The sequence below is a fragment of the Triticum urartu genome, chromosome 5 (genome assembly GCF_003073215.2).
Source record: "Triticum urartu cultivar G1812 chromosome 5, Tu2.1, whole genome shotgun sequence".
In the NCBI taxonomy this organism is placed as follows: domain Eukaryota; kingdom Viridiplantae; phylum Streptophyta; class Magnoliopsida; order Poales; family Poaceae; genus Triticum; species Triticum urartu.
In genome coordinates, this window is record NC_053026.1 from 31,540,151 (window position 1) to 31,566,960 (window position 26,810).

The following is a 26,810-nucleotide window of genomic DNA, read 5'->3' on the forward strand; positions in this document are numbered from 1 at the left end:
TCAAAAAAACAAAAACACGGAAGATTCATTAACATGTTTTTTCAAAAGCTTACTCAATAATGTCATACTGCGAAAAGAAACAAACAACAAATTGACAAGCAATTTTCACAAGCATGCATGGTTCAATAGGCACAACAAGGCAGTGGTTTATACGGATGGCACCATGGTTTTGATCCTATCTTGGTATAGCTAGGTAGGGTGTGTGGTGTAGATATAAGAAAGTATGCTCTTAACTTTGCTTTTCCAAAACGCACAGCCATACATGCATGGTTTTCTCACCATATCATTGGTTGTCCTGCACTGCCGGCCAACATGTGCCACAATGCCCATTTGCTCTCATCTAAACAGTGTCCCCCTCCCCCTCTAGCAAATTGCACCCCAAAATATCAGACTCAAATGCAGCACCATCATCCAGCCAGCACCTAGCTTACCCTCTCTAATCAGGCATGCAAAACCACCATACCTTTCTTTACCCCATCTCCATCCATCCAGCCACACACATGATTATTGGAGAGCTACTACTAGTAGTACTAGTGATGCTCACTCTCCCCCTCCCATGCGTGCACTCCCTCTCTCTAGACACACACCAATCATTCTCACTCACATACAACCACAAACCTACACCTACACAACAACAATTTTTTTTAGAGACAACACAACAATTAGCATGCATTTACTCTCTCTCTCTCTCCCCCTCCCCCTATAAAAGGACATCTCATTCACACCACAAGTCCACAGAAACCACGAGCTCAAACTCAAATAAGCCATAGCATAGCAGGGAAGCTAGAAAGCTCAAAGTTAGCCTATACTGCAAACACATGCTGCCGCTGGTGAACATGCAGGCTTCTCCGGAGAAAGAGGCCAGCAGGCAGCAGCAGATGATGACCAAGGTGTCCATCACCATCCTGGTGATGGCGCTGCCGGTGCTCTACGTCTCCGTCCTCCGCGTGCCGCCGGCCACGCTCTTCCGGGACACTACCTTCTGGTTCCTCATGTCCAACTCCATCATCGTCGTCATCGCCGCCGACTCCGGCATGCTCTTCTTCGGCTCCTCCGCTTCCACTTCCCCGGGCGTCGACGACCGCCCCTTCGTCGTCTCCAACTACAACGGCGACGCGGCGGCGGTGCCAATGGTTAGCGTGTCCAGCGACGAGCCGCTGCTGCCTGTGGTGGTCGTCGAGGACCAACCGTTGGTTGTCGCGAGGGACGTCCTCCTCCATAGCGACACGGCCGTGGACAGCCATGCATACGCATTGGTTGTACGAGGCCAAGAAGATGTTCGGCCGAAGATGGCCATGTCCGGCACGCCGTCCCATGCTTACGCCACCGGTGAGGGTGACGACGACGGCGTGACGGTGAAAGCGAGGCTGACGGCGAGCAGGAGCCTGGCGAGGGAGGAGAGGGCAGCGAGGAGGCGGCGGAGCAGGTCCCACTCGCACGCGCTCGTGCCCGACCCGGTGGTGCAGGACAAGAGCGTGGTCGTCGTGAGGGACGACAAGCTCCGGCGCACGGCCACGGAGGGCCGGCGCCAACCCACGGTTGCAGAGGAGGAGGAGAGCGAGTACTACGCGCGGCTCTCCGACGAGGAGCTCAACCGGAGGGTGGAGGACTTCATCACCAGGTTCAACAGGGAGATCAGGCTGCAGGTCGAGAAGGAGGAGCTACAAGCCTGATCTGATCGATGAAACCTCAGCCCCAAAACGCAAGAATTCCACAGGAACCAGTCCAGTTCCTGACGGTCGAAAAAAATTCCTGCCTTCCAAACGGGACCTCAGCCGAAGCTTCGTGCCGCCATGTCGCGACGCGTGTCGCGGCGCGACCATGTACATGTTGTTCTTAGGAGGTTGGGGGTATTAGCTGGCTAGTAAGTTAGTAAGGAGCTTCCACTTTTTTTGGGTAGATCTTCTGGTGCAGATGGAGTGAGAGTGAGTGAGAGGTACATCAGCGAGAGAGAGATTGTAGCACTTCGATGAGGCTTTGTAATATTTTGCATGCATGAGAACAGTGAATAAACTAAGAGAGAGGGAGCAAGGGAGATGGATTAGTAATACTATATATGTGCTGTGTCATTATCTAAAAGATTATGCTATATCTTGTTTACACTAGCTTCCATTGACAAACAAGCTGTACTCTGTCTGTACTTCCTGCAGGAAGATCTTGCCCTGTGGAGAATGGTCAGAAAGTGGGCCCACCTCAAGAGAAAACTATATTTATACACAGACACCCAAATCTTGGTCATGTGCAGTAAAAATGCTAAAATGGAAACTTTAAGTCAGTTTGAGAATTTTTAAACTGCCCAGTTGTAAGTTGGATAAAAACTTTAAGTCTGCTCACTTGATCTCCTTTGGCGAATCAACTGAAGATCCTCTTCTGCAATCAACTGAGGGATCTTGTTTTTGCAATGGACTGTCTCTGTGACAAGATCTTGTCCTGGAGATCTACACAAGTACACAATCGTTTTTGATTAATGGCTCCCGAGGAGAATCTAAATCTGTTATTTTGTAGTGTATCATTTATTGGTTAATCTGCCTTGACATGAGGATCCAGATGCAGGGGAGGAGCAGAGCAGCTGCATAAAATTAAATACTAGGAGACAGTGAAACAGCTCCTGTCATATATTAGTACGGCTTGCCTGCCTAATTGCACTATGAGTGAGTAGTAAGTAAGTAGTAACTCATGACATAAGTAGGGAGTTTAGATCTTGAGGTACTGTGAACAACAGTCAGTTGATGGGCATCAGGCTCTTAGATATTTCTTGGGATGAACAGGGTTAAAAATATTTGTTAATTTGTTCACTGTTATTTGGTGGTGTTAACTGTTAAGTGAGCATGAGTTCTTTCTTTCCCATCTTAACACAAGGAAAAAGTCTTCGTTGCAAGCAAATTAAGCAAATGAGTAAAGTAATTAACCAATCACTTACTACTTAGCTGGCTTGCTCCATGGTTAATCAAGCTCTATTTTATCATTTTGTTAAGCTTATGATTGATGGCTTGCTAGAAAAGGTCAGAGAAGTTATCTTAACACCACATCATCACCCAACCGTAATAAAGTAGAAGACGGGCATTGACATAGCTACTGATTACTCTGAGGTGTCATGCCACGTCTGTAATTCTTGTGACATGAAACTTACTAAAAACTGTGTAGTCAGCATGAATGATTTGAACTAGCTGGTGAGCACTCTCTGATTGAGATGAATCAAATCATGTGGAAATCATGCACTACAATTATTTGGAGAAAGCAATAAGCGAGACCAATATCAGGTCGAATTCCAAGATGTCACGGGATTCATTTCGCCCCCTGCCAAGGGCTTCAAGTTTGCACACAAAGATAATAAACCCTCTAAATATATGTTGTGTCGGCTCGATTCACTACAAAATGTGTTCCATTTTGAGCCCCTATTTATCATCGGTGTTGTTGTGGCTACTCCCATGTATTATAGTTCCTCATGCTGAAATTAGAATTTTTATATATATCGTGTGACAGCTTGGGCAGCAAGATCAAGCCAAACCACACCATGCTGGAAAGAACAAGCTGATCTGATCGACTGCAAAAGTTAAAATTTAATAATGTGTTGTCTCATCATGTGTATACACCAACACCAACCCATGGTTGCCTTGGAGATAAGGCACAAAGCCCATGCGTGCGCCATCTGGTTGAAATGGTTAAGGATGGGCACAAATACAAGCAACAAGACAACACACTTGTGTCTAGCATATCAGATTTGACTTTGTCCCACACGAAATATCCTTGGCTTGACCTGATTGCACGCCTAGATCGCGATATGTGTGAATTGATCCAAGCCAGAAGATCGGTAAAAGTTTTCGGCGAGTGTCTGCTTTTTAGCTACCAAACCTTGATACTTTTACATTAGTTACTCACTCACTCCATACGAAGTGTCCAATTATAAGCTTTATCTTGGATATGTTGGGCTTTCGAAAGATTGTTCATGGTTCTTTGGAATGCTTTCTGAGTGAGGTTTCCTCCGACGCTGCTGTGGCTTTTTCAAACCATATCTGTTCGCCGATATGTTCACGTGACGGAACGATTTGTTGAGAATGATCTTATTGAGATGAAACGACAAAATACCGCTGAATTACTAGGAAAAAAGAACCTTTAGATAAATAGAGTAGGCAGCATATCACAGGAGCACACCAAATTAAGAAGCGACCCTTATGCTTAAAATATCTTCTGGAGCCTTGACACGTTGGAAAACTTGGACCTCATGTGTTAGACTCTGCAGGCCGACTGCAGGACACCTCGCCAAACTTAAAAGTGACCCCCGTGCACTGTAACCTATCAAATTTGGTTGCCTGCACCCAATGGCAGCACGTACCATAGGCATTTGTTGCACGGAAATGCAGTCGAAAGCGAACACATTGACGCAAGGACGAGACATTTAGGGCAACGAACAACGCACCAAGAATATTGCTGCAAAGAGGACAAATAAAGACATGATTTATCTCTATGAGGTACCTTTCAGTCAGTCGTTTTCTTCTTGGCATATGCATCAGGCTAATGCAACTGGTTGAGTAAAGCGCAGATTTGTAAAGATCTCTTCTTGAGAAGATCTTGGGATGAGCACATGTGTGATAATTTTTTTTACTAGGTCTAGGTGCATAGTATTTGTTGCATATGTAATCTTTTACCACTCCTGGTTATTAACCAAGAATGGATCCTTGATTGCATGGGTTCTTCATGTGCCACATCCTCTCCAGATTATAACGGTGCAAACTAACCAAATATTTTTGGGATCTGACACACTAGTATGAGAAATGAGTACAGCTCTATATAGAAATAAGATAGTAGTTTCCGCTTAAATTCGGAACAGATAATTCTTCTATTAAAATGAGATTAAATCTCAATGTCAGAAAAAAAAGATTAACTGCAAACAAGGTAATCGGCAAAGGTAAACATCCAGCTAAGCACAGGCTGAGTTGATTAGCATGGACGGATGGGGTATCGACAGGTGTCGTGCCACCGGCCGACCTCTTGTGACTTGACTTGTAAGCCGAGGTGACAAGAGCTAGCACCAACTAAACTGGCGGCGGTTGGCTCCACCTTTCCTAACCCTGGAGATGAAGCTCAATCAGGGAGCCTGGCCATGCCTCCCTTGACGGAGACAAACGTTTTGCTCCTTTCATCTTAGAGCTCCAAACAATAGGTCTTATCGTACCTTCTAGCAGCCTCATTTTTTTCGCCAAAAAAAGAGTTTTATAAATTAGGCAGAAATTTTACTAGAAGCCTCAAACAAGCACTCATTATTATTATTTTTGCCAAAATAGAGCTTTATAAATGCTGCCTCTCTGTTCTGCCCTCTGACGGACCACAAAATATGCAAGTTTGCATGACGTCGAAAAATGGGCGTGTACTACAAGTGAAAAAAGGATCAAACTGGTAACCCAAAAAAAGTTCAAACTGTTGAGAACTTGGAAGCTCTTGCCCAGGTGCTCTTTCCTTGATGATGCCTTGGACGTGTGACAGTATGAGCTGAAAGGGATAAACATGATCGATCTGGGATGTTGAAACGACCAGCCTCCCAATAATGCAGCAGAAAGAGATGGCTGGCAGGCCGGCCGTAGAAGAATCTACACTGCTGGAGGAAAAAGGCTACTTGGGCGGCGGAGTCCGGCAGAAAGAGTCGGACTCAGATGTACTGTACTGTTCTCTCGACCCAATTGCACGTACGTGCCTTCAAGGAAAGGGGTGTGCATACATTTCCTACAAGGGAAAAGCGACGTTTGGTTGTATGGTTAGGGTGGTTGTCCTATCAGGATCAAGGATCAACGCAATACCCTCAAACGATCTCACTCAGGCCCTAGACTAGAAGCCTTAGGCCACCATTGATCCAATCTAGGAATTTCACAGCACGCGGTTTAACTCCGGCAGGGAACAGAAAGAAAAAATCCTACGAGCCAAAGAAGCCAGAATTAAAATTCTACGTACGAAACAAAGAAGGCCAACATTATTTCACAAAAAGGAATACCACGCTTGGAGTCAGGCAGCCCCTGCTTTTTGAGATGAGACTGATTCTTGGTCTTCCTGATGGGAACAGGAAGGAGCATCAGCCAATAAATCAGATTTCCTTTACCTTAAGTTGCTTCTTCACAGGTGTTGACTGGCCAGCTTCCTCATGTAGTCATGAGCGCTGTGCTTTTGATGTGACCTGTGTACTGTATGCAACTCCAGCTTCATTTCTTTTCTCTGAGGTTCTTATTAGCAACCATCACCTTCTAACCTTTTTACACTCCAGTCATCACCAAGTTTTTTTACATGGAGAGAAAACAGAGGATGCTTATCCAGAAATAAACAACTTGGGCTCTTGTAACAAGACGCCAGTAACAAACTAAGCCTGGGCATTGGCACGCCGGCCTGTCGGGCCCAGCCTAAAAGCCTCGACGACATCCGGGCCAGACTTAGGCTCCTCTTTTAGCCCCAAACCCAAAAAACCCTAACAAAGCTTTTTTGATATTTTTTAAAAAATAGGTATAATCCTTCATTGATTATTCCGAAAATGATTTATTTATTAATTTTGAAATTATCAAAAGTAGCCATTTTCTTGGCCTGGGCCCAGGCTTGGCGTTTCCAGCTTTACACGGCCGGGCCCTTCCCGAAACAAAGCTCTGCCCAGTCAATGCCCAGGTTTATAGCAAACAAATGATTGCTGGAGAGACCAAAAGCCTGGCATCCGGGCCAGGCTGGGACTTCTCTTTTCGCCCAAAAAGGCCCTAACAGAGCAAATTTTTTATATTTTTTTTTAAAAAATAGGTATAATCCTTCATTAATTTATTCTGAAAATGGTTTATTTATTAATTTTTTAACACAAAAAACAACTATTTTCCTGGCCTGGGCCCAGGTTTAGCATTTTCAGGTCGGGGCTTTACAAGGCCTGGCCTGAAACGCAGCTCGACCCACTCTCAATGCCCAGGTTTGCAACAAACAAATGCTTGCTGGAAAGACCAACGTTGCTATGAGACTCATTTTGTTGGCCCAACTCTCTCTCACATCAATATTTTGCTACAGTATTATTTGTCTTACTAAGGCTCTAGTATTGGAGAGCTTGTTACTGTTGATGAGATGAGATCGTATCTTTTATCTTACCAGAACCTCTTGAAGAAGCATCATTGAGCAGATGGCAGTAAAGAATGTAGCAACGAGACAACTTGCATTGATTGAACAGAGAATGTACATCGGAGCTAATTAAATGTTTAATAAAACCTGTTGCTCACATCAGTTCCATACACTATGAGATTCGGTACCGACCGTACAACGGTGTCGATAGGGATGGCGAAGTTCACCCCAGATGAAATTCCAGATCCTGCAAACACAAAGACACGAGGATCCGTCAGTGTGCAGACAAGCTTTTACTTCAGTATATCTGCTGCACTGAATCCTGCGCACTGAGAGATGGTCCACTGGTGGCTGTACTACACGTAGCTCTACATTTCAGTTGTGAGATCTGCCCCAAGAGTTATGTGTGCCAGAAGCAGGGGTAGCATCATGTCAATCTAGGTACTTACATATCAAGCTGGTGATCTATGACTACTAGTTTCTAGCCGGTACAACCAATAGGTTTGACGAAGTTGCTGTGCACCTATCATTAAAGGAGTGAAAGTGATCCACCACACCATCTATGGAATGAAAATAGTGTAATCTTGATAGCGAATGTGCTTGAGTTTTGTAGAAGAAGAAAAATCTAACTTCCCGGAGAACCAAGGCAGAAAATGGAATAGCTTAACAACGGCGTAAGACACTTTGCCTACCGCCTAGGGAATATCATGAAAGGGAGAATAAATATTGATCTTGACATTCTGTTAACCATTCCTTTCCTTTTTTTATTTTTTTGAACTGAATATTTCATCACATAGAAAACAGGGCTTAATAGAAGAATTCACAAGGCATGAAGTTGCATTGCTTCGGTTAGTGCTACAATATGTTAACAGAAGATACTCAAGGATTAGCACATACTTATTGCAAATATTATTACCTGCCGTACTTGCTTTCATTGTGCAAAAATAAAGCCTACTCTAAACCATGCCATGTAACAAAAGGAAAGCCAAGGTGCCTCAACAGTCAAGACAGACAACAGGAGGGAAAACAAAATATCTTCAGCAAACCATCTTTTGATATTGATGCAATACCTTTACGTGTGAATGTAGCTGTATTAACTCCAATTACATGGCCATAAGAGTCAATTAGTGGGCCTCCTGAGTTACCTGTCGATATTAGCAAATATTGTAAATATTGTTATATATTATTCAATGCATGTTAGAGGTCAAACTGAGCTTATGTGGTCAATGAATTGTGCACAATGAGGAACGAGACTAAAGAAATGAAAAAAAATGGAACATAAGTGATAAGAGGAACAGTAGAATAAGAAACACATAGTTACACACCAACTCTTTCGAGGATTAATGGGCTGGTGCCTCCTAAACGGTAGTTTATCACACTGAACCATGAGATATGCACACTGAAAATTTGATCTCTCCCTTCAACTAAATGTGCTTCTATGGCTTTGTATGTGACCTTTTAAAAGCAAAAGGAGGTTGGTGCAGTATGCATGTGGTGTATTTCTACGTATGGAGGGATGCAAATTACAATCCAACTATTAATGCCAACTTGACAACCCCAGAAGGTCCCTATCTGACTATCTCCCTGCAGTCGGAACACATCACAAATCCTTTTAGCAGACACCATATCTAGTACTAGTATAGATAGACCTTAGCAGACTAGCAGTACCTCCACAGCTGATTCTCAACCTTAACTAGACTATTGTCAACATATATACAGAAAATATATCAAGAATTTCAGAACAGTTAAGATCAGGACAATGGGGCCATCAGTCCACTGACTAGCTAAGGGTATCAAGAAAAAACCTCCTGACTTTTCTTTTCTAAAATCTCATTGAGAAAGTTATACAGAAGAGTTTAGTTATGGGTTTTAATTCCTGGATTTCATCCACCAAGAAGGATTACGCATTTGGGCCAAATAGATTCACCCATGCTGTCCCAAAAGGTTACTGTCTAAACTCTAAAGAACAATCCTTCACCAACAAGTTATTATCCATAGTTCCATACAATATAAGCGTGTTCCTGTGTAATTTACTGGCAATACATGATATGCAGTGAAGCAAGATATTACCAGCATTTATAGCAGCATCTGTCTGTATGGCCCCACGAATCACCCTCCCATTGGGAGATGGTATCTCCCTCCCCAGTCCACTAACTACCTATAGGATACTTCAGATCACAATCAGATAATCAGAATACTTTGACATATCAAGGGAGCTTTAAAATTATTCAAAATTCCTGGGGTGCATCCATCTTGGAATGATGAACCTCCGGCAATTTAAGTAGTTGGTACTTAGCAAGGAAAATGGATAATTTTAAGGTGGCATTACCCCAGTAGTTAAGGTGTGTTCATATCCTAAAGGGTTCCCAATGGCAAAGCAGCTCTGCCCAACTCGTAAACCCTGTGACGTGCCAAGCAGAGCAGGCCTCAACTTATCACCATCAATATCAACCTGCAGAACAAATCTGACTTCAAAGAGTGCAACATGGAACCAAATTCATATCACTACAACTGCACTACTCCAGCCAAAAGAAGTACAATTGCAAACCTTCAGAACAGCAAGATCATATGTTGGATCATATCCTATTAGCCTCCCTTCCTTTGAGTAACTAGTGCCACTTGAATCCTCCAAGAACACCTACAAAACCATTAAACAATGGCTAAAAAAAGGCATATACAACAGTCTCTCTTCTCTCTCTAAAAAAGTCATAAAAGGCAGAACCGCAGAAGTACTATCTTTAATGACTAGACTGTAAGAACGGAAGGGAGAAACCTTGCAGCGATGAGACTCAGATCCATCCCCAGCTAATTTTGCAACCACATGGTAATTTGTCACCTGATGCACCAACATAAACAATCAATTAGAAATTTCAACAACAGATTAGATGATTCAAGATGAATAATATTCCCGCAGTGTGTTCTAGCGAAAGACAAACATTACGTAGAAGTTCCAAGACAGATAGTTACTGAAAAGTCTTGCGGTATAACATGATTAGAAGTATGGTTCTATCAAAGTTTTAAGAATCGATTTAAATTAGTGAAATGTATCTGGTTGGAGACATAAAAGTAAAGTAATAGTGGCATGCCAAACTTAGTCCAGAGATCAAAGGTTCTACACTCAATGTGAGTGAGTGCGTGAATCAACTCTGCGGGTTTGCATCAAACAATGCAAGCCTGCATCCGCACAAGCAAATAAAAACCCAGAGTAAGAAGACTACAACCGAAGACAAAAGCAAAAGGCTGCACAAGGGGGGAAATGCCACTGGAATTGCCAATTTTTGTACTTGTGCGGTACCAGATATCATTGAGATGTCAACCGAGCTCTAATTCTGTCACTAATTCGCATCAAACAGTAACCAAATCGCACGCACAACGTCCGACACTGTCTGCTCCCATTTTATCTGAAACTCATAAAACTGAACCCAAAAGGAAGGAAGATTAAGGCGCTCACAATGTGGCCCAGGGAGTCCCACACGAAGCCAGAGCCGGTCCCCTCCACCGTGGCGCCCCCCTCCTCGTCCTCCACCGGCTGCGCTCCCCCGCCGTCACGTCCCCGCCTCCGCGGCGGCGGGGCGACTAGGAGGTCCTTGATGAACACCACAGACGGCGTCGCCTCCTACATACAGTGACAGACAGAGAGAGGTATTTTGGGGTTTCGCGAAATGCTCTGGTGAAGCGGGGAACAGGAATTTGGGGATGGCGACCGTACCTCGAAGAGGCGGACGACGTGGGGCTCGTCGACGTCGTCCTCGGCGCGGGCGGGCAGCGGAGGGGGCGCGGCGACGGTGGCGAGCAGGAGGAGCGCGGCGGCGGTGCCGCGGCGGGTGGGGGAAGGGGCTGGGAGGTGTGGGGTCCGGCGCGTAGGCGGGGGCGGGGGTGGGGCTGGGCGGAGGAGGAGGCGGAGCAGCGGCTGGAGCGCCATGTCGCGTCGAGGGGAGAGGCGCTCGTTCGTTCGCTCCAAGCGCGCCCGCTATCTGATGCGTGGGGCCGGGAGTGAAGCGAACGCGGTCAACGTCTGTTTACGCCTTCCTAGTCGGAAAGCGGGCATGACCCACGTGAACCTCTTCGACTAAACTATTGCTCTTTCTCTTCTGCAACCTCTTCGACTAAACTATTGCTCTTGCATCACCACATCTTTTTTATTATTCAAAAAAAAAACAGGCATGTGTTTCACTCCTGCAGCCTCTTGGACTAAACTTCTATGTTGGAGAAAAGCTTCCATCGTCCATGGAAATAAGCACGGAGCGGTGTATCTTTTTTCCGACTTCTCCCTATCGCGGTGGTCCAATAGTGCGATCACAGGAGTTTTGATGACCAACATAAATGTTTCCAGTGACGGAGCCAGAAAAATAGAGGAGGGCCGAGTATTGTTAAACCTTGTTGGGGTGGGCCAATCCATCAAAAGCACCCATTTTTAGTAAAAAAAGTACTGCTACTATTCATATAGTAGACCAAAATCACAGATGTTGGGGGGGGGGGGGGGGGGGGGGGGGGGGGGGGCAGGGCCCTGGCTGGCACCCCCTGTCTCCACCACTGAATGTTTCTCCCTATCTTCTGTCTATCGTGATGATCCAGTGATGTGAAGTCAGAAGTATGGCGTAATGTTTTTTCTTCTTGCTTCCACGAGGGTCCATCATCTTTCTCACTTTGTGTGTGTTCTGACACAAAAAATTATTTAGAGAAAATAGTAGCATGTCGTCTCTTTCTTCCGAGAGTCATCCACTCAGACTACTGCTCTCTCCACCACTTGCGAGCTAAATTACTCGCTTATTCATGCACCATCGTTTTTTTTATGTTATTTGGAAATAGCAGCATGTTTTCCTCTCCTATAACCTCTTCGGCTAAACTTCTATGTTGGAGAAAAGCTGCCAAAAACCATGGCATAAGTATAGTTTTAAGGTTTTCTTACTTACATAATATTAGCGAGGAGCTGGGAAGTTCTTTTTGTTTATTTAGCAGCATTTTTTGTGAGTGCAACATTTAGTTTTATTCCATAGTTGCAACGGTTACAAACTTACAATCCTATGCTACAAGCTGCTCGATACATAGGGTTCCTTGCCGTAGCCAACATGTACTACTAACTTCCGAACGACCAAAGTCTGTGAGGCAATGAGCAACCCATGTGTACTATTAGACATAATGGGAAATAAACTCAGAATTTATGTCCATAATATAGAACTTATATCTAAGTTATCCTCCTCTCTTACGTGGAGTCAGCTATCCGGCAAGCTTTGGTGTCCGCCATATCTATAGTTTGTAGTCTAGCAGACATATTTCCTGTCACGTGTACATACATACTCGTATACTAGCTACATAGCTTTCTACTTTATAAATTTCGTCACACCTAAAGAATATTTCTGCCTCCGCCACTGCCTCTCCTTTTTATCCGAAACATGCTAGAGACGAGCAGCGGCGGAGGCAGAAAAAAAACAGAGATAGAAGACTAAGAAAAAAATAAAATTGGAAAGAAATCTAAACAAACAATAATTATGAGCAAATCAAATGCAATCCTTTATACAACAAAAGGGAAATGAACATATAAAAACGGAAAATGAAAGGAATAGAAAATAAAATATAAAAACAGGAAAAAGGAAACAAGTTTTCTTTAAGAAGGAGGAAAAGGGAAAACATTCTCCTCAAGTAAGAAAAAGGAACAAGGAAACAAGTAAGAAAAACGACATGGAAAGAACAAAAAAAGATGATAAAAAAAAGGAAGTCATCTAATGGGCCGGCCCAAGAAGTGAAACAGAGGTAGGGTTCCATCCGCAATTCCCCAATCCCCCAAACCTCTGTCGCTGGGTCTCCGGCGAGCTCTCCGGCCATGGCCAAGCTGAGAGCCAACGCCAGCACCGGCCATCTCCGCGTCTACGGTACGTCGCTGTCTGATGATGGCGCCCTGCCGTGGAAGGAGAGGGAGCAGGACACATCACTCCTCCGCAAGATCGAGCACCACCGCGACGAAGCCGTCAAGCTGCTCGCCTCGCACCTCTATCTGCGACGGTTCCTCGATGCGGCGACCTCCGTCGGCCTGCTCGATCCGGTCTCCAACATAGTCGTCAGCGCCCTGCTTGCCGCCGCCGCAGATCCCGTCGACGGGGCCTCGGCGCTCGTCGGCGTCGACAAGGACATGAAGCAGCGCTCCCTCGACGGCCTCGTCGCCTTCCTCACATGCTTCTTCCCTCACCTCACCGACTGGGAGGCCGTCAGGTACCTTGTCCTCGCCGAAGCCGGCCCCCTCATTGCTGCGCGCATCGTCGTCGAGGACCGCCGCACCAAGTGCTTCCGCCCAGGCTCCGCGGCCACCAATGGCGCCCTCAAGCTCGCTCTCAAGTGCGCAATGGTGGCCGCCAAGCATCCGTGTCCCTCCGAGCTCGCAGGCGTTTGGCTGTCCTTGTGCTCCTCCCTCGACACCCTCGAGAAGGCCGTCTCCTTGCTCTCGGCGGTGCGGCCCAATTCCCCCGGCGACATCCTCCACACTCTGGCCAAGCAGACGGCAGATGTCCCTTGTCCTGCTCCTGTTGGCATAGCCAGCAGCCTCATCAGGCCATGGGAGCTTGCAGCCCGTCGCAGTGAGCGCGCCGCCAAGGTGACCCACCAGTATTCTTGGTCACTAAGGCGAGTGCTCCTACATACGATCCATGGTTTCTACCTGCAGGCACTGGCCAGGTTGCCGGGCGGCGAGCTGAGGTCTCGTTACCACCGTAGCATGCTCAAGGCTGGCCATTGCTACGGCCCTTTCGATCCTGTCACCAACATCATCGTTAACACCATCTGGTATGAAGCCACCTTCCCACCACTGAGTCAACTGGACGAGCTCGACATCCTCGGCACCTTGAACCTGATGCGGATTGAAGCACAATCCTTTTACGGACTTGTCTCTTTCCTCTGCACCCGTGACAAAGATCTCAACGCCGATCAGGCCATAAGGTTCCTGCTCAACACGGATCTCAACATGACCGCGACAAAGCACTGCAGCAGTGTCCAGGAAGAACAAGAAACCTTCAGGGCTGCTGCAACTGCGGCATGGCACCCCAGACCCGATGCCCAAGCAGGATTCCTCAGCTCTTGCAAGACGCCTGCAGTCCTGTCACTGCTGTCAGATAATGGGGGACAACAACAGCTCTCTTCTCAATGTGTCCAGCAGCTTGCCATGCTATTGTCATCTGCTTTCCATTCCACTGGCATTTTAGTCCAGCAGAAGCAACCAGTTGCTATTTATAAACGACGGCTCGATCTTACCATGTATGAGGGACGCATACAGCGAAGGGCTCATAGAAGAATCTCCAGAAAGGTCAAGGCTGCACTAAGCAGATATGAGGTGCAGAATTCAGTGAGTTAGTTTATCCCTCAGATACCTCTATATTTGTTTGTGTCCAAATTCCATCAACCAAAATCCTACTTGATCAAACAGCTGGTGGAACTTGCTACCGACCTCCTTTGATTAATTAATTACCCCGCGGACACCTAAGCACTTTTTAATAGAAATTCCATCAGTTAGAAGGCCTGCTTGATCAAAATATGTGGTGGAACGAACTTGCTGCTATCGACCTCCGTTGATGCTTATTAGCTTGTCTGAATAGGCTGCATTTCTTGTGATAAGCCCATAATGTCCATTTAGGTATTCCTTTTGATTATCCCGCTGAGCCGTGGCCACCACAGCACCATGTAAACAGAGTTTGGACAAGGCCAAGAAGATTTTTGTTTGAGTGCATGATTTGAGCTAACACTTGGACCAATGGGCTGGGTGGCAGTAGAAGCATTGTTGGTGGGAGATGTAGAGTAGTTCGCAAAGTAGTGCTATAAGAGCAAATTTGCTATGAGAGCGAAGTTGTTTTAAAAGATGAGCAATTAGTTTTCTCTTAATTCTATGCCACATTTGCTGATTTGCTCGGTTTTTTTCCCCATCTTATAGGAACAAGCATGTTATCAGCTTCATGTGGTCTGCGGTGTGAATACACATGTGTCTGGTCCTGACGAGAGTATGCACTCCATCATGATGCAAAAGAAAAAAGATCCTGTTGAAGAGGACTACTACCACCACACACATGCCAACTTTCTGGTGACCCGGAATGTTGGCTCTGTAGGTTCAGTTCCAGTACTCTTCTTTGCTGAGCTTAGCAACAAGAACGACGACCAGGATAGCCAGCTTCTATGCTGCCCTGTGGAGTTTCCACTACCAGGGGCTGGTGTATATATATATATATATATATATATATATATATATATATATATATATATATATATATATATATATATATATGCTCCCGTTCTTTTGTTTAAGATTCTTTTTTCATCAGATTGATAATGATCTTCATTAACTGTTCTCATGCTCATACCGCACACGGCTACCCATATACTCCCTCCATCCATCCATCCATTTGAGCCCATTTGAGCGACAAGCTTTTTGGGATGGAGGGAGTATATGATAATACACACACACACACACGCACACAGTCAGCTAACCAGAATCTAACTTCTGAAGTCAAGATAGAAAGGATATGTTTATATATTCTGCAGGTTAAATACCAGTGGTGCCCTTTTTGTTGTAAAAAATAAGTGCATTTAAATCCATGCTATGATTACTAATTATGGTCTGCATATGTGTGGCAGAACCAGTGCGCTGCCTTTTCTGCGAGCAAGAGGGGATCAGGATTGTACACCCGGCTAGTGGGGAGGGATTCCATGGGCACGAGGTGGAGTTTGAGAAGATGGTTCGCGGGGAGGATTTATTCGAAAATGTCGACTATCCAGAGGAGTACGACAATGATCGCATACTAACTAATAGCAAATTTGTTACGGACACTGTGGCTGATGGACTCGATGAGGACTGCATGTACCTTGGTAGCGATGACTTCAGAATCAAGGAATCCGACGGTCATGAGTCGGATTATTATGGAAAGGAGTAGTATATATAGTCACGGTATGGGGTGTCGTATTCACTTCACTGATTATCCTTGATTAAGTTGTAGCTAGTTTGTTTATTCATAGTTTGCTCCTTCCTTTTATATTGGGCAGGTCTTCTGAAAGGAGGTGATGAAACCAAGCTTGAGGAAGCGGTCAATCAGTTGATGGCGATGGTGACGTCGCTTGCTGGTCAGATACTTGATGCTCCGGAGGAGTGTGACAATGTCGACTATCCGGAGAAGTGTGACAATGACCGCATACTAAGTAATTGCAAATATGTTACAGACACTGTGGCCAGTGGACTCAACGAGGACTGCATGTACCTTGGTAGCAATGTGTAACACCCCTGTCCTGATCGAGGTGATTGGAGTAGGTTGGGAAAAGGGGATCAGGGTAGGTGAGGAAAGCGTGAAGAGGAAGAAGGAGATGAGAACGACAGCAGAGAGGGATGAGGAATAATTCTCGTTTCAACAGCCTGTTTGATCTTGCATACATCTGCCTCTTAAGTACAGGACTCACTCACGCGGTTCTCCACCAGAGCCCACCCACGCCCCTGGCCTTGGGCCCTACATGTCACACACACACACACACACACACACTCTGACCTCAAGGTCCCACATGCTAGTCACACAGTAGCACTAGGTGTATCTGGTGTGACACAATGACTTCACCATCAAGGAATCGACTGTCATGAGTCGGATGAGTATGGAGGGGAGTAGTATATTACATATATAGAGAACGGTGAGTGGTGTAGTATTCACTTCACTGATGATCCTTGATTAAGTCGTAGCTAGTTTGTTTCATAGGATCAACAAGTCTGTTGGCTAGTCCTACAGATATACAGGTTGACATCAAAAGGTTCTTGCTAAGTCACCCATAGTGATTTTGATGAAAAGTAGTACATGTGGTTGCCAACTCTGGAAGAAGGATGAAAGCAAATCGTTTTCAGCCCATTAAAGACCTGTTTGCTAAAAGATTGTCTCCCTGGAATGAAGAATATCTTTCTATGGGAGAAAAGGAGATTCTTCTTAAATCTGTAGCTTAGGCTTTACAAACTTATGTAATGGGGATTTTTAAGCTGGCTACAAGGTTCCATGATGATTACAGAAAACTTATTAAGATTTTTTGGTGGGGAGAGGATGAGGGTCAGCGAAGTGTTGCTGGGCGTGGGATACTTTGACTTGATCACTAAACCCAAAGAAACAGGTGGCACTGGCTTTAGAGACACCACTCTCTTTAATCAGGCTTTGCTGGCTCGCCAAACATGACGACTGATCCAATACCCTCAAGAGTTTAGCTGCAAGACTCATGAAAGCAATCTACTACCCGAGAGGTAATTTATTAGAAGCCGTATTCGCGAATGAAGCTTCGTCTGTGTGGTATGGTATTGAACATGGCCTGGAGCTGCTAAAAAAAGGTGCCACCTTGAGAGTGGGATATGGTAAGTGCATCAGGGCCTGGCGTGGTAATTGGCTTCCCCGAAATTACGCGAGTATCATCCTTAACATGAGCGAGCTTGATGATTGAAAAGGGGATTTTCCTGCCTGGCATTATGAAAGAAATGACTTTTCTACCATATGTGTGACTAAGGCATAGCCTAGTGGTGGGAAGGGGCTGATGTATTCCCACCCACCCAGGTTTAAGGCATGGTACTTGCAATTTGGGTTTGTTGCACCAACTATACTGTAGGGGCTTCCCTTACAATCTTTCTGTCAAAAAAAAGACTTTTCTACCCTGATGATTACCTACACATTTGCTTACAGCCTCAAGAATGATGAAAGTGCAAAACCTGGGACAAGTGCGGCACAAGTGCGGCGGGAGATTGCTCAAGAAAGATGTGGAAGCTAATATGAAACTCCACTGCTGAATAAGGTGAGAATTTTTGCTTGAAGAGTTAGCCTGGGACAACGCTTGTCCTGTTTGATTTGGTGCTACAGTGGACTATACTAAAGCCAAAGTTTTGAAAAACAAAAAGTGGAAATCCTAGAGCTTTGCTTCCGCGGAGCTGGTCCCAGTATTCTGGACCGGATTGGCTCTTGCTGCTTTTTTCAAGAAATTGCCAGACAGAAGAGGACTGGTTCTCATGATTTTGTGGAGAGGCTGGCACTTAAGGTGTCACCGAAGGGATCTAAGCCGTGAAATCTTTTAGTGAAGACCAATGTTTATGTACCGGCAACATACGTTATTGCTTCAGTGACTGTAATTTTTTACCCGTGGCGCGAGAAGACGCCCGTACGGACGTACGGCGCTTTGGACACACGTGACGACTCTTAGCGCTGATGACGTTGCTTTATTCTTAACACTCCCTCTTGTACAAAGCTGCTTCTTCTATGTCTTGCATCCTTGTATAACTTTGAGAATATTGCTCTTAATCACAAGCGTATATGATCTTGAATAACTCCTCCAAAAAAACCTGTGAGAAAAATATGAGGAGAATAGAACTTGATATGTTGTTAAAACTCCATTAAAACCCAGTAGGGAAAATAAGGAGAAAATGTTACAACATATGTTATCGTCTCTTTGATAACTTATATGAGAAAACCTTGAGGATAAAACTCATTGGTAAGTTTAGAGGACAATTAATATGTCTTGTATACACTCATTAAAAACCCCGGTAGGGAAAAATAGGATGTATGACATATATTCTTATGTTGATATTACCTCATTAAAAACCAAAAACCTTGATGAGAACCATGAGAGTAAACTCATAAAGGGAAAAAGAGTGCAATATAATATTTGAACAGGTTATGATTCAGAGAGGCTCTCCCCCTGATCTTTGCAAATCTCGAAGTCGTCGCATACCAATCCCATGAACATATTTTTCAAATGTTGAAGCTGGGAGCGACTTTGTGAATAGATCAGCTAGATTATCGCATGATTTGACTTGCAAAATGTTTATCTTCCCTTTCTTTTGTAATTGATGGGGAAAAAATAATTTAGGAGAAATATGCTTAGTGATATTGCTTTTTATGTAACCTGTTTGCATTTGAGCAACGCAAGCTGCATTATCTTCGTAAATAATTGTTGGAGATTTGATAGAACCTTTACCACATGATTTTTGTATGTGGTTTATCATTCTGCGAGGCCATACACATTCACGTGTTGCCTCAAATAAAGAGATTATTTAGAATGATTGGTGGATGTAGCCACTAGGGTCTGTTTGAAAGACTTCCATGATATGGCTGTCCCACCATGTAGGAACACAAAAACCAGTTTGTGATCTGGCATTATGGGGGTCAGATAAGTAGCCAGCATCAGCATACCCAATCATATCAATGTCCAAATTCACTGAAATTGAAAGAATAGGCCAAGATCCTTTGTGCCTTGGAGATATCGAAAGATATTCTTAACTCCCGTCCAATGGCGTTTAGTAGGAGCTGCGCTATGTCTAGCTAGTAAATTCACTGCAAATGCAATATCAGGCCTGGTGCAATTTGCAAGATACATGAGTGCTCCAACGTCATTGAGATATGGAACTTCAGGTCCTAATATCTCTTCTCCATTATCCATTGGTCTAAATTGATCTTTCTCTACGTCTAGAGATCGAACTACCATAGGAGTTTTGGATGGATAGGATTTCTCCATATTGAATTTCTCCAATATTTTCTGGATATAGGCGGTTTGATGAACCAAAATACCCAAGGGAAGGTGCTCAAGTTGTAATCCTAAGCAAAATTTGGTTTTACCCAAATCCTTCATCTCAAATTCCGTCTTTAGGTGATTGCGTGCTTCATCAATATCTTGTGTGGTTCCAATGATGTTCAGATCATCAACATACACAGAAATAATGCAAAATTCAGTTGTGGACTTCTTATGAAAACACATGGGCAATCATCATTATTGGAGTATCCTTTTTTCAAAAAAAACTCACTAAGTCGGTTGTACCACATGCGACCCGACTGTTTTAAGCCGTATAAAGACTTATTTAGTTTTACACAATATGTGTTGCGTTTTGCGTTTGGATTCGGGATTGGGACTCCATCAGGAACCTTCATGTATATGTCCGAATCAAGTGAACCGTAAAGGTAAGCGGTCACTACGTCCATCAACTGCATAGATAGACAATTTTGCACTGCCAAAGATATAAGATATCGGAAAGTGGTTGCACTCATTACTGGAGAATATGTTTCAGTGAAATCAATGCCGGGTTTCTGCGTGAAACCTTGTGCTACGAGCCTTGCTTTATATCTCACCACCTCGTTGTTCTCGTTTCTTTTACGAACAAAAACCCATTTGAATCCCACGGGGAAAAATCTGGGAGGTGTAGGTATTGCTTCAGTGAATACCTTTCGTTTATTGAGCGAGGCTAATTCTGCTTGGATTGCATCCTTCCATTTAGGCCAGTCGGAGCGTTTCTTGCACTCTGCCATGGTCTTTGGATCATGATCAGTGAGAAGGGTATCTGCAATCTTTTCAGCAAAATATATGTCACCAGTCGTAGTCTTACGGTCAAATGATTCTCGAGAATCAACGTAGTTGATAGAAATTTCCTGCATCCTTAGTGACTCTTCGTGATTTCCCAATACGATTGAGTCTGGGTGTTCCGATGTCCCAGTTAGTTTGTGCACAACTGAGCTGGGTTGTGGAGGTTGTTTTTCCACTGGGTGTATATTACCCATTTGATGATTATCAACGCTAGGTTGGTTTACATTTACTGGTTCAGAGAGTTTCTTTCTCTGTTTCCTTTGTCGCTTGTGAGGAGCTGAATCTTGTTCCGTGGCCGTACTTCTCCCCCTCTTCCTTTGAACAGGGGGTTGAGTAGTTTTTGTTGGTACCTCCACTCTTTCGGGCGTGTTTTTAGCAGGATTGTAGGATTTGGTAACACCTTTATAGTCAGTAAATGAATCTGGCAGGTTATTTGCAATGTGTTGCAAATTAATTATTTTCCGAACTTGAAGTTCAGTTTCTTGAGTACGTGGATCAGAGGAGGAAATGCCTTGGGCATTCCAATCGATTTCCGGGCATTCTTTTTGGTACTTGATGTCTCCCCCTAATGCCGGGAAATGGTCCTCATTGAAGACGCAGTCAGCGTGACGGGCTGTGAACAGATCCCCCGTGGGGGGTTCAAGGTACTTGATTATCGACGGTGATTTGTACCCCACATAGATCCCCAATTTTTTGTGTGGGCCCATGGATGTACGCTGCGGTGGTGAGATTGGCACATATGTGGCGCATCCGAATTTACGCAGATGGGAAATATTTGGTAGATTTCCACGTACTAATTGCAGAGGGGAAGTGCTGTGATATGCAGTTGGTCGCAATTGGATTAAGTCAGCAGCGTGTAAAACTGCGTGACCCCAACAAGAAGTTGGTAAATTGCAATTCATTAATAAGGGTCGTGCAATGAGCTTAATTCTCTTAATTAGAGATTCGGCCAATCCATTTTGAGTGTGGACATATGGGACATAGTGCTGAACTTCAATGCCTAATGCCATGCAATAATCATTGAAAGCATGTGAAGAGAATTCAGCAGCGTTGTCCATTCGAATTGATTTAATTCGATTCTCAGGATAATGAGCTTGCAATTTGATAACTTGTCTCATTATTTTGGCAAATGCATGGTTTCGTGTAGATAGTAAACACACATGCGACCGTCGTGTAGATGCATCTATTAGAACCATGAAATACCTAAAAGATCCAGACAATGGTTGGATCGGACCACAAATATCACCTTGAATTCGTTCAAGGAATTGTAGTGGTTCTGCTTGAATTTTAAGATATGAGGGTCTTAAAATGAGTTTCCCAGTAGCACATGCAGTGCACATAAAATCTGAAGATTGTGGGAATTTAGCTTCATTTAAGTCATGACCATTGGAATTGTAGATAATTTTCCTCATTATCCCTATACCAGGATGACCAAGGCGATCATGCCAAGTTTGGAATGCATTTACATTCTGAAAAATTACCTTATACGCAACGTGCTCTACGGGTTTTATGTACGTGTAGTACAATCCTGATGATAAAGAGGGAATTTTCTCAAATATATGTTTGCCATATCCGTTGTCTTTGGTAAAGAGGAGATATTCCTCTTTGTTATCTTCATAAGTTCCAATGTGGAAGCCATTTTTGCGGATATCTCTATAACCTATGAGGGTACGAGTTGAATCGGGATACAATAAAGCATCCTCAATTACAATTTGTGTACCCATAGGGAGGGTAAATATGGCACGTCCTTTGCCAACCATTACCGCATCGCGTCCAGCGATTGTTAAAATATCTCCATTCAATTTTGTAAGAGTTTGGAAATACTTTATTTCCCTAAGTATAGAGTTTGTGGTGCCACTGTCCACAAGGCACATTTCCTCCATTGGATTGACTCCCGTAGAAATCTATATATTAAAAATGTGGATTTTTCGGTTTAATGAAAAACACTTTATTGGATATATAGAATACATACAAATTTTATTGATATCAAAGTGCCGATACAATATATATTGTGTTTTTACAATATAGAATGATGACAATAACAATAATAGTATGTTTTTATTACAACCATCTGATGGATGTAAACAAATAAAATATCTAAATGGAGTCAATTGACTAGTCAAAGTCCCTGAACATGTCGGCGGCGTATTCGGTCATCATATTCTCCGTGTCCATGGAGTCCTGCGATATATGGAATTCCTTGTTGTTACTTGGTGCTCCTCGAACATCCTGTGAACAACCAGCTTCCTTGTTGTTATCAGGTTGAAGATTGAAGTGAGCTTCATATCTTGCTCCTTGGGCAGGTCTGTTACGTCCCATGGATTGCAGGTAGAGGTTTACCAAATGTCTTGGGGTGCGGCATTTTTTGGTGACATGCTTGTAGCATCCACATTTTTGGCAAAGTTTAGTTTTATCAAACTTATTCTTTGTTATGCCCTTCCCCTTGTCTGAATTTTGTGGCTTGTTTTTTTTGTTGTGGTTGCTCTTACCCTTGAAGTTCTTGTTTTGGCCTTTGAAAGAACCATTGAACTTGGTATTTTTCTGAAAATTTGCATGTACTTCAGGCAGAGGAGTGGCCCCAACTGGGCGTTGATTACTATTCTTTAGCAGAAGTTCATCGTGTTTCTCAGCCTGGAGGAGCACATGTATAAGTTCAGAGTAAACTGTATAATTGCGGGCACGATATTGTTGCTGTAGGATCCTGTCAGCTGGGAGCATAGTGGATAGAGTCTTTTCTATCTTATCTGCTTCTGTAGGCTCCTTCTCGCAAAACTGCAACTTTGAACAAATTTTATGAACCTCATGATTATAAGCTCCGATCGATTTGAAATCTTGGAGTCTTAAATGGGTCCACTCATGACTAGCCTCAGGAAGTATAACTGCCTTTTGCTGTTCATATCTAGTCTTAAGTGATTGCCACATATTGCTTGGAGATTCCTCCATCAAATATTCAGATTTCATATCTGGATGGACATGGTGCCTTATTATGTATAAAGCAGCATATTGTTGTTGTTCGGTTAATTGTGCAATTCCCTCTTGGGGAGGGTCTGCAGGAGGTATGAGTGCAGCTGCAATTCCACGGGATGAAAGATTGATTTTAACATCCATAGCCCATGTAGGATAGTTGTGTCCGTCGAGCGCAAGCTCTTCAAATTCTTTGACGGTCATTTTGTCCTACAAGATTGAGAACCAGATAATCGATCAATTTACTTGTATGTAAATTAAAATCATCATGGTCATGTTGTAATAAATTTTGCAACTGTTGTGAATTCAAGTAAAGACTTGAACTTTGTTTAGATTATATAAATATTTGCATATTAATTCTATTCGAATTAAGTCTATTTTTGTGCTACATAGGCATTTTTGGACTTAATTGATGGCGAATTAATATTTCAGTTGCAAGAATAAATGATTTTCAATTGCAAAATAATATTATTGTACCATTTGTACATGTTATAGGGATTGCAAATTGCAAACACATTGAACATATAATGATTTATAGAAATAATATGGTCTAAACATCAATACACAATTTAATTGAGTACAATATATAATCACATCGAGATACAAGGTCTAAAACATGACAAGTACTTAATTACAGCACTAGTAGTTGAACCTATCTGCGAATTCCCAAATTTACGGGGCTAAAACATGACAAACACTAAATTAGTACTAGTAGTTGGACTAATGCACGAAATCCCCATAATATAAGGATTTTTCTGCAATCTAGCCTATAACCCGTTGGTTTTTTTTTCTGGTCGTTGCAACATGGGCCACAGCCCACGAGGCCTTTCGGCCCAGGCCCATGGCGGCGCCACTGATGGAGACATCGAGCGGATAAGGGGGACGGGAGGTGGGCCGGTTGGGGTCAATTCCCCCCATTCCACCGCCACCTCCACGGGATCCCGCCGGCTGCCGCCGATGGCGCCCAGCGCCGGCGATCTTCAGGAGGAGGACGCCCCCCCCCCCCGCAGCGTAGCCGGGGAGGTGGAGGCCTGCAGGGGCCCAGGAGCCGGAGCGGAGGCCGGGGCGGTGCTGCTCCAGCGCCGCCGCGAAACGACGAAGGATCCGGCGAGCCGCCGGTGGAGGCGTTCGCGGGCTTGCCGGGGGCGGAGGCGGCGGAGATGCTGGGGCCTTGGAAGACGACGCCGCTTCCTCGATCTTCACGCCGGTGGCAGTGTTGAGGTCGGGGATGGGGGCGCCGGGTTCGTCGATCTCCGCCGGCGTGGTTGCCTCCGGCTTCACAATGGAGTTGAGCTACTGCTCCTCCTCTTCGTTCGGCGTCACCTCCCACTCCATCATGGCGGGCACAAGGCCATATCCTGGAGGGGCGAAGTGCTCCTCGTCTTCGTCAGCGGGCGTCGACGTTGGGAGGTCCGGGTAGGCGAGCGGCTCATCGATGACCTCCGGTTTCGGTGGTGGAGTGGCCGGCGGTGGAGGGCACGACCCGTACCCGTGCACGGGGCAGAAATCGCGGGCAGTGCAAGGGCCGTATCCGTGCACCGGACAGAAGGCCATGCCTGCATTCATGCCATTGCCGAAGAAGACCCCCTGCGGTGGCGGGGCCTGGGCGGCGTCGAAGAACTCCTCCTTGCCCAGGAACGAGGCTGCTGCCTCGGCGGGAGCCCAGTCCATTGGCGGAGCGACGAAGGCCGGCATCGGGGGTGCTTGGTAGGCGTGGTGGACGACGGCAGATGGGTTGCTTGGTCCTGCCTGCTCTGCGGCGGCGGGGCCAGGGTGATCCTGACGACCACGACGACCACGGCGGCCATTGCCTGGGCCCCAATGGCGAGGAGCACCAGCACTGTGGCGTCTGGCAGATCGACGGATCTCCCATCCAATGAATCAAACAAGGGCAGAGGCGATTCTATGCAGGTTCATCCCTGCCATCTTACCTTCTCGTCTCTTTTTGTTCGTGCTCTGTTGGTCGAGGCTAGCGTGGCTGATAACGTATAAAGATTTGATGGAAAACTTGTGTTCTATTGATTCTGGGCAAAGCCCTATTTATACAAGGATTTGGGGCGCCTCCGGAGAGGCGTCCGTTTACAACGGGCGCCCGTGGCGCGAGAAGATGCCCGTACGGACGTTCGCGTCCATACGGCGCTTTGGACACACGCGACGCCTCTTAGTGCTAATGACTTTGCTTTATTCTTAACATGGATGTAATTTTTTACTTCTTGTGTTCTTTGTACTAACTTGACAGTTGATGAATAGATAGGAAGTTTTCTCGCAAAAAAACACATGTTACCTAAGTAAAAGAGAAAAGTTTACTAATGAGTATCTAGAGGGTTTTCTTTTTACCATGCTGGTATATAGTGGGCAGGGCCACTGCTCCGTGATCGAGAAGAGGAGAGCCTCAAATACTATGTTACAATGGTAATCCAAGTACTATTATACATTATGTCCAAAAGATTATTAAATATGTGAAAAAAATCTTAGTTAGCAGAGAAGTCTATAGCACAGACCAATATCGTGTATTGCCTGTCTCCCACCGATAAATATCATACATGTTGTACTAGATCCTACTAAATAGATTTTATATATAATTTTGTGAACAATGTTTTATCCTAGAAACTAGCAGGAGCTCTTGTATACACCGGATGAAACCAATATTGTTCCAGATGAGCATATCAAACCATCAAATCTTGTTTATGAGAAGTACACTTGCAAGCATTTTCATGTTCATCAGTGATTAATATAAATGGTGATATCTAATACGGACCATGCACATGTTATCACGTTATTATTGAACCCACATTGCAATAAACATTTCCCCATGATTTGATTTGTAATGTACTAGTTTCTATAATTATATGTGCCTAAAAATACACAAGAAAATCACTATTAAGATATTAACAGACCTAAGTTTTAGAGGTATCCAACATGATTAATGTTTTTAAAATATAAATGAACACACACACATGTATACACTATATAACTTATGTAATTATGAAAATGATTCAAAATTGTTGTTATAACAAATAGGTTAAAATTTAGTATTCCAGTAATTACATTACAACCATATAAAAATCACTATATTTAATATTTGATTATATTATTATATGGTAAATTATAACACATAGGCATATAAATCATGATAAAAATAATTTTAGAAAATATAAAAGTTTAGTATAAAAATATTGATGCAACATCAGAAAAATGTTGAGCATTACAAATCAAAACGAGCTTCACAACTATTGTATTATGAGAAGATGGATTTACTAATATAAAAACTAACTCTTTTTTTCCTTAATGATGTATCTTTCCTACAAATTAATTTTTATTCACTAATATATCATCATAAGAAATTCGGAGATCTCCTGTAAACTAATAAAGAAAAATAAATGGAGTAAGTAATCAGGAAGTTCACATCATAACAGAAAATAATAATTGAGAAAATAATTAATAAATTC

The 26,810-nt window shown here is 44.0% G+C and overlaps 3 protein-coding genes across 8 annotated transcripts; 2 read left to right on the forward strand and 1 right to left on the reverse strand.

Moving 5' to 3' along the window:
* Window positions 1-716: 716 nt before the first annotated feature.
* LOC125507702 lies at window positions 717-2,050 on the forward strand. The gene has a single exon (XM_048672186.1). It carries the CDS (start codon window positions 819-821, stop codon window positions 1,671-1,673), a length of 855 nt encoding a protein of 284 aa, XP_048528143.1. The 5' UTR covers window positions 717-818; the 3' UTR covers window positions 1,674-2,050.
* Window positions 2,051-7,143: 5,093 nt separating this feature from the next.
* Window positions 7,144-11,044, reverse strand: LOC125507701 (protease Do-like 5, chloroplastic). The gene is made up of 8 exons (XM_048672185.1): window positions 10,778-11,044; window positions 10,520-10,684; window positions 9,842-9,904; window positions 9,617-9,706; window positions 9,398-9,520; window positions 9,139-9,226; window positions 8,139-8,213; window positions 7,144-7,315 (listed from the first exon to the last, which is right to left on the reverse strand). Exons 1-8 carry the CDS (start codon window positions 10,988-10,990, stop codon window positions 7,206-7,208), a joined length of 927 nt encoding a protein of 308 aa, XP_048528142.1. The 5' UTR covers window positions 10,991-11,044; the 3' UTR covers window positions 7,144-7,205.
* Window positions 11,045-12,781: 1,737 nt separating this feature from the next.
* Window positions 12,782-16,319, forward strand: LOC125507703. Of its 6 annotated transcripts, none has more exons than XM_048672189.1 (4): window positions 12,782-14,386; window positions 14,981-15,254; window positions 15,679-15,988; window positions 16,084-16,319. In XM_048672189.1, the coding sequence occupies exons 1-3, from the start codon at window positions 12,890-12,892 to the stop codon at window positions 15,972-15,974; spliced, it is 2,067 nt and encodes a 688-aa protein (XP_048528146.1). In that variant the 5' UTR covers window positions 12,782-12,889; the 3' UTR covers window positions 15,975-15,988; window positions 16,084-16,319. The 6 variants fall into 6 exon arrangements, 3 of the variants coding, with proteins under 3 accessions (XP_048528146.1, XP_048528145.1, XP_048528147.1); XR_007282939.1 differs by having other exon boundaries at window positions 12,784-14,398; window positions 14,981-15,148; XM_048672188.1 differs by having other exon boundaries at window positions 12,784-14,398.
* The last annotated feature ends 10,491 nt before the right edge of the window (window positions 16,320-26,810 follow it).